This window comes from Papaver somniferum, chromosome 5, assembly GCF_003573695.1.
Source record: "Papaver somniferum cultivar HN1 chromosome 5, ASM357369v1, whole genome shotgun sequence".
NCBI lineage: Eukaryota > Viridiplantae > Streptophyta > Magnoliopsida > Ranunculales > Papaveraceae > Papaver > Papaver somniferum.
In genome coordinates, this window is record NC_039362.1 from 207,400,601 (window position 1) to 207,409,265 (window position 8,665).

An 8,665-nucleotide genomic window follows, 5' to 3' on the forward strand; every position below is an offset into this window, starting at 1 on the left:
AGCAAGACTCCTAAACCTAGTTTCACCGGAGACCAAATAATCAACCATCTGGACTATGTAAAAATTTGCAGGCCTGCTCAAAAGAAACCTTCCAACTGAGAATGAATTAAGATATAACTTCTTGACTTTCTTCTATCAAGCCAACTATGATAAAGTTACTGAGCTAGCTGGGATTGGTTCATGCATAGACCTTCAACTTAGGACAGCCATACCACTTCTATATACTCCATGTTTAAACTGATTCTATGTGTATAAATCTGCTTTTTGTTGATTGAATAAACAGGAGTCTGTGACAGCACAAAGCAAGAACAAAAGAGGGTGCATTCGAACAAAAGGTTAAAGCCTTACTCAAAAAGAGAAAAAAGAGGTACCACGAAAGGAGCACAATAACAAGTGCAACAAAAGAAAGAAACAAAGGCCTAAGTGTCTTTCCCTCCACGAAGCAACTCAAGGGTACATTCTAATTACAGATAGGTGTATACATGAAGGATACAAAATGCTGCGATTACCTACCAGGAACAGTATATCAAGCTGCATTAGAAGATTCGACCTTCAAATGGAAAAGAATCTAAGAGGATCAAGAAATAAAAAAGATTCTCTGTTCAGTAAGTAATGTGACCCACAACCCCAAGCCAAGGTCGTGTCCCAGAATGTAATTCAAGGTCTATATTAGATTTAACCATTGCCACCACAGCTTTTCTAAAGGAATCAGATTTCTTGACCGCATTTGGACTAAAATTAGAAACAATAGTATATCCAACCCGATTATAAGCCTAACAAAAACCCATCGGTATAGCTTTGTGGCTTTTTCAGTTGACTCTAGAGCTGCCCTATTTCGACTTACAGATATGTAAACTTTGAAGCAACCAAGCATCAGTTTCAACATTTCTCTTGTTTCCATTGGTGTCACTACTAGGTCTAACCTGACCTGAGTACTGAGTTATAAAATCATGAAACATATCAACGACCCAAAATAATCAGCAATTCATAATAGTTTTTGATGACGATAGATTAAATTCGTAGTTTTCGACAGCACAAGGACAAATCTACGAAAACACCAATATCAAACATTCAATCAAGTGAACAAATACAGTAAAATCTGAATCCAAACTATACCATATACAAGAAACCAACACTCTACTCTTCAATATCAAGGCTTTTCACATGGTTCTCCAATTTCATTTTAAATTTAGATGCAATGGGTTTAATTTTCAATCTCAAAGCACTATCTTCTTTTTTGATTCGGGCATCCATGATATCTTGAACATTCTCATTCTCAGGATCAAAAACTGGATACGTTTTGATCAATTCAGTCATCTCTTTAATTTTCTTTTGCATCCTAGATGAAAAACAATGTGGGTCAATTTTAATAGCTGAGTTCCAAACATCTAAACAACCTTGATAATACCCTAATTCAGCTCCAACTTCAAATCCTAATGTTAAACCTACTTGTTTTCCTTCTTCTTTTCCTGAAACTAAACCATCTGTATATCCTGCATTAATCCCCTCCTCATGATGTGTCTCATCCAGTGAATTTTTCGAATCCCATGGATCCAAATCACTGTTTTTTGGTGAGTAAATAGACAGAGATTCCATGAATATGAACACTAAAAAAATCGTGAAGCTGACCTGCTCAGACTATATGGTTGGACTCGAGAAAAGTGCTGTGCTTTTCTATTTATACTAAAACAACATATACACAAATAAGGAAACCTTGTAGGGTTTCCTAATACCTATACATGAATGAATACAACATGTAAGCAGTAATTGAACAAACCAATACATGAATTATGGTTGGACTCGCACTTGCTTCACCACCTATACATGAATTATGATTGTGTGTGAAGTGGAAGATTAGAGGGGGAGACAATTTTCTGTTTTTGGCAAACCAAGCCCCAAAGGGTTTCTTCTAGCTATATCATGCATGAATCCATTAATATACTGTGCTTCAGTGCATTAACAGTTCAAAATATGTATTAAGGGCATTTGAGTAAGTGATGAAATATGTTAAAATATATATTTGAGCAATGGTGCAACTCCATATATACTACCTCCATGACTAAGTGATGAAATTCAATGCCATTTGAGTTTTGCCTAGACAAATTCACAAACACTTGCAGTGCACAGCAAACTGAAAAAGGAAATTAAAAAAAAAAAAAAAAGGAAATACTAGGAGAAGGATCAAAATCACCAAAAATAACATTTACCAGTAAAAAATAACAGTGACTTCTGGATATGCAAGAAATTATTTGATGTAGCAGCAAATGGATAAGATGTTGATTGACGGTGGAGTGATAATCTGACATGAGTTAGACAGAGAGACAGAAAAAAGGTGGTCGATAATGAAGAATAAAAAAAAAACCGAAAGAGCATAAAAAGTGCCCACATGCAGGATCGAACTACAGACCTCCAGTTTACAAGACTGGCGCTCTACCACTGAGCTATACGGGCCCTCGATGCCACCACCAAAAATTATTATTTCAATACTGGCAAATCAGTTAAGTTGAACTGAAAAACATTTTGCATGATTGACAGAAGGGGATACCAGGACTAATATGAGGATAATGTTATCCGTCTACTATTATTTGCCATTATATCTTCTGGATGGTTGATTTGTATAGGGATATCCGATATATGTACAATATGCTTGAGGTGGGTTCGTCAGAAGATTCTTGCATTGTTGTATTGCAGGGCCGGAGCCAAGAATTGCGAGATGGGGTGCAAAAATTTGTTAAGGATACAAAAAATAGTTGGGGTGCGAAAAAACAAAAATACGCTTATATAGAAAGAAAAATTCTTATTGGGCGCCTAAAATAGGCTTTGGAGCCAGCTGGGCAGGGGTGCAAGTGCACACCATTGCAATGGGCTGGCTGCGCCCCTGTTGTATTGTATGGTCATCTGTAATTGTTAATTCGTTGTTGCATATTGAGCTTAAACGATGTTTAACGGCTACTTACAGTAATCAGAGCGGATACTGACCAAGGAGTAGGAGACGATGTTTTGTTGTATGAGAAGAGGAGGTATCTTCTCGGAGTGCAAAGTTGATGAAGCCCAGTCAGAATCCGTGAAAGAATATATAGGTGAATCACAAGTATATGCAGTCCAGTGGCGGAACTAGACATTGGATATAGGGATGGCTGGAGCTTTTTTCAGGGCTTGCTTAAGAATAAAACTCATAGACCAATTGTGGCTCAACTTAAAAAAGGCTTTGAAAAAAATGACTTTTTCTCTTGTTAGGGCTGGCTTAAGCTAGCCCTAGTCACAAGGTAGTTCCGCCCCTGATATGCACCCAATTTGGAATCGTCGATGGTTGTAGCTTGTAAAATTAGAACTTTGATCTGAAAAATGAATAAATCGAGCTTAGGAAAAATGAAAATTCCAGACGAACAATTTGATCTTGAAGTTAAACTTCTTCAAGCCAGTTTGAATAACATTAACAACTTCTACCCGTCTCGAATCACTTTTATTCTTGTCCATTGTCTCTCCTTTTGTCCTCAAGGTCCTTTCTCCTATGCTCTAATTCACCAATTTTTTGAGCAGGCCAAACAATGTGGGTCATGCTTCTTTAAAGCAAACCTAAAGGCAGAACGATTTTTTGGGGACGATGGTTTTTTCTGGAGACCATGGTCCTATTAGGCCACCTACACTATAGTGATAAGGGGTGTCCTAAAACATTGAAATGACTAACCTATTCTTAACCTAATTTAATTTAAAACCAACCAATAACTACCTATATATATATATATATATATAACCACCTCCTCCCACCACCGCCGATTACCACCACCACCTTCGATTATCACCACCACCAACCACCGATTACCACCACCGCCGATTACCACCACCACCACCTCCGATTATCACCACCACCAACCACCGATTACCACCACCACCTCCGATTACCACCACCACCAACCACCACCACCACTATATATATATATATAGCTTAATTTAAAACATTAACAAAGATATTCTCACAAACCTATTACTTGTCATTCGTTTTTGGTTGAATAAATGAGAAATAATCATTAAAATGAGTTGAAAATGGAAGTTGCAGAGAGGTTTAATGGAGGGTTTTTTTTCAGAGAAAAGTTCGGTTATCAAGAATTAATTTTTTCTTAACCGAACTCAGAGTTCGGTTGATTCGCAAAAAAATACTTTTAACCGAACTCCCTGTATTAGAACAACACAAGTCCATAAGTTCGGTTCCTTCGCAAAATAAGGATATCACCGAACTTTAGTTTACGAAAATAATGAGAAGTCCACAAGTTCAGTTCATTCGCAAAAATGTTAAGTTTTCTTTGTAACCGAACTCTACCTTTGAAACTTCGTAACCGAACTCTACCTAATTCGCCAAGAAATAAATTTCGTAGTAACCGGACGTTTTCCTAATTGCATATATGCATATATAAGCCCAGTTCGGTTGATTCGCAAAATATGTTGAAGTTTGCGAACCAACCGAACTTCTAACACTAGGTTACTTTTAACCTGCAGTTCGGTTGGGAACTTGGTTGCGTTGAAGTTTGCGAACTAACCGAACACACAAGATGTACCCAAATAAATTGTTAAGTTCAAAGTTCGGTTACCTTCCATTTTATCCTAGGTAACCGCACATTACACTGTACGACCAAAACCTCCATTAACGAGCGAGTTCGGTAATCTGCGTGTTTGGAAAACGTAACCGAACTACACTTTCAGGTGTGTTCGGTTACATGTTCTTGACATATGGTAACCGAACTGGCCCAAATCTATATAAAGAATTTCATTTTTTTTTTGAAAGTTTGGAGCAATTCAACCAACATTATCTAAGTTTGAAGCCTACCTGGGTACCCAAATACCCTTCCTCCGGTTGTAGTTGGTAAAATCCATCGTTTTTCATGTTTTCCTTCTTCACCTTCTCTAACTTTACTCTCTCAATAATTCTACTTCTTTAAAAAAAAACATCTGACTTTTTAATCTCACTAATTATCTTTAACTTAATCATCTCACTAATCATTACACTAACTATTATTAACACTAACTAATCATCATCCAAAATCAATAAGGAGGGTAATTTAGGTATTAATATAAATATCTAGATAAGGGGTAACCTAGATTTACTTCTAATGTCTTACCCAAAATAAAACCATGTTCCCCCAAAAAAAACCATGGTCCCCAAAAAATCGTTCTAAAGGAATATGCGTTAGAGATAAGTAAATGTTAAATTTAGGATCAAATTTATTCTCCTGAAAACTAAATTTTCCATTTCACAGAAAACATGATGTGACCAAAACCAATTGGTCCCTTGACCACCAATAGTCGGTTCTTATACCCGTGGTCAGTCATTCCTCTTCCGTAATTAGGTTTTACTGTCTAATGCTCAACAAGGTACTATTTTTAATTATGATTAAACACTAATTAATCATCCTTACACCAAATGCTTTGTAACTGACTTTGGTGAATGCTTAATCAATCATCTGGGCGCCACATGGTTGACTCATCGCCATAATGGATGGTCCGTCTCTCACATATTGGTTGACTCTTGTTCATTCACTCATCGATCAAATTACTATGTTGTATTAAGCGCCCATCTTTTTTTTTTTCTTTTTCTTTTTTTGCTCACCCTTTGGCGCCTTGGGCGTTTTTTTGTCTAGGCTCCCCTTGCATGACTTGTGCGCCTAGGGTTCCTTTTACAACATAGACCAAAACTAATTTGTAACTTAGACGTACTTATTTATAGATAAACTTAATTTCGTAATGATTTTCACAATGATGTTATGGTGTTCGAACATAGATACTTTTGGATATGCCTTGTTGATCTTATGCTTCTCAGTTGGAAAGTGATGGACTGTAGTAGGCACAATAAATTATTTAACTTATTTCCTACTAATTATAGTAATTACATATCGACGGTAAGGATTGTTACCACAGAGAGCAGTGTAATTAAGATCCTATTCAGATTAGGTAAAGAGACACAAAAGTAAATACTAAGGGGGAATTGGTTAACTAAAGTAAATAATAAAAAGAAATAGATGATTAGGGATCCTTTGTTATTACCAAACATTAACTCCATGAAGTATACATGTTACCTTTCGTTAGAAATCTTATGTCAGCAACTGTACAATGACAATAAGCTCCTGTATCTCCAAGACACCTTGTGTCACTGGATACAGAAGCGATTGACTATCATATTTTATCCATCTGAGCCACAGTGAATAAACTCTCAATGTGTAACCCAGTCGAATGCATTTGGGTTTGTGAATTTAGGTTAATCCCAATATCAAAAGCATAAGCTCAGTCTGCTTACTAGCGTTGTCTTCGCACGCGATTTCTTCATAGAATCACTTTTCAAGGTCTCACGTTCTCTACTTGGGTAAATAGTTTCTTGAAGGGTATGAATCATTCAACTCTCTACTAGAAATATATTTTTTAGAACATTGCTCGGTCGAACTCATAAGTGTTGCTATCTCAATCTTATCGTCAAATTTAGTTGTCAATACTATATCTTGATTTCTAGTCTATAATTAGTTAATTCTCGGATTAGGATAAAAGTATGTTGTTGAGAACCGGACATCACTACGTTTTACCATTTGAAGTCGAAGATAAACCGAAGCTTTTAGAAAACTTCTTCAAAAAAAGGTAAGTGAAGATTAACCACCTATTTCTCAAGTTATATTCATCCTTCTATCTATATATGAGACGTTGTCGCATATCTAATTAGACTATTGCAGGAATATCAAGAATTTCGAGTCAAGTTTATCTTCGAAATTAGTTCTCGAAATATATGACTAAGCGTAATGAATATTTGTTCATACTTGATGAATTTTGGTTACGAACAATTTATTATTCATAATCTAAATCGTGATTCAAGATTATCATTCGAAAATAGCATGGAACAGTGATATGTGCAATTGATGTTATTTGGGAATATTTCGAATTGATTTAGAGAGAAATATATAACTACTGTAAATCTAGATACATGATAGTATGCATACCAGTTTCACAAACTGGATATTCTGTTATAGGTCCGGAACCGTAGTACATGTACCCAGTACACGTACCGGAGTAGTTGTATGTCGACATTGACTTAGTGGTATGTATACCCGGTATTCATACCACAAAAAGTCTGTGAACTCGTGAACATGGAATGGTACACATATCTAGTATGTATACCGGAAAAGAACTGTGGTTTTGAAACCGGTGTGGTACCCATACCCGGTAAGCAAACCGAAAAATTATGTATGTTTCGGAACTTCTATTTGTCTTAAGGGTACACATACCCGGTACATGTACCATGACAAGTATAGTCACGAACAAGACTGAGTACACGTACCTGGTATACGTACTTGACATGTCGAATATTTTCAGATGCACATAAAATTATTTCTATGAGATAATTAGCCTGGCGTTTTTAGGGGCCACTCAAAAGGATTTAGGGGCCAACAATAAAAAAAAAAAGGTCACCCAAAGGGAAAATGTAGCCAGCCCTTATCTCGCGTAATTCGTAATGGCGAAATTACCCTTATATATTCGGAGGATATGATAACATTGTTACCCTCCGAATGCAATCGGAGGCCAAAATATTTGCCAGACGACCGATTATACGAGGTGCAGTATTTCTTGGTTCGTGTTTTGGATTCAGCGTTAATCGAGAGTTAAATATATTACAAAACCTACCGATTATAAGTTGCCGCAAATTCAAATTTTGAAAGCTACCATAATCGGTAGATTTGCTAAATCCAATACCTACCGATTATTGGTTTCTCCACATTCAACTTTCGTCAAATTAGCCGTTGGAGTTTTTGGGAAAAACAAAAAGAGCCGTTGGACCCTAAACCTATATAAAGAAACTCATATCTATCACCCCAATTGCACCAAACTCTTTCTTCTCTTCAGTTTTAATTTTCATAACAAAAAACATGGATATTGCTTTTGCCGAAGAAGAAGATTGTGCTATTTATAGAGCGTGGGTTGTGGTAACTACTCATGATCGTGTTCACAAGCTCCACAAATCGGAATCCGAAGAGCAGATATGGAACCGTATCTTAATGGTATTTGAGGCCTTAGATGGTAATCGAATTCGAAGATCATCCAATGACATTAAGATGAGAAAGAATGCGCTAGATAAGGAGATTGACAAACTTGAAGATGAGGAACGGTTTGTTAGGAACGCTTTTCCTTGGTGGACGTATGAAAAACGAGTAAGTATCTCTGTAACTCCAATTCACATTAACAAAAGTTATTACTAACTTGTTACTCATTCGTAATTTCAGAGAAATCTTGCGGATCGCCGGTATGTGGACCTCTACGGGAAACGATTTGAACATGAAGGATGCTACAAAATTAAGAGGGACAATTTCTATGGTCACTGGAAGTTATGATCTGTTTTAATACTTTTATGGTCAATTAGGAGTATGGATTTAGGTGCTTTTGACGAAATTGTAAGGTTAAGGCCGTTTGAACTTTATGTAATGGATGTAATCGGAGTATTATTAATATAAAAACTAGCCGATTATACGAAATCGGTAGATTATTTTGTTAAACAACCTACCGATTGTAATATTCGGTTATTTTATGAGTCAACTTTCTTTCCGATTATGGTGTTGTTTGGTTCCAGGAAACAATTTTTTTTGAACTTGTAATATTCGGAGGATAATGTTTTTGTAAAGTTCCGAATGTACGATGG

At 36.4% G+C, this 8,665-nt stretch overlaps 1 protein-coding gene and 1 non-coding gene across 2 annotated transcripts; both read right to left on the reverse strand.

Annotated features, from left to right (window-relative positions):
• Nucleotides 1–1,137: 1,137 nt before the first annotated feature.
• LOC113280643 (oral cancer-overexpressed protein 1-like) lies at nt 1,138–1,596 on the reverse strand. Its single transcript, XM_026529243.1, has one exon. It carries the CDS (start codon nt 1,594–1,596, stop codon nt 1,138–1,140), a length of 459 nt encoding a protein of 152 aa, XP_026385028.1.
• Nucleotides 1,597–2,379: 783 nt separating this feature from the next.
• TRNAT-UGU lies at nt 2,380–2,451 on the reverse strand. The gene has a single exon. It is a non-coding gene; the product is annotated as a tRNA-Thr (tRNA).
• Nucleotides 2,452–8,665: the final 6,214 nt, after the last annotated feature.

Coding starts and splice junctions, on each gene's coding strand:
- LOC113280643 (XM_026529243.1), bottom strand. CDS start 1,596: ATGGAATCTCTGTCTATTTACTCACCAAAAAACAGTGATTTGGATCCA.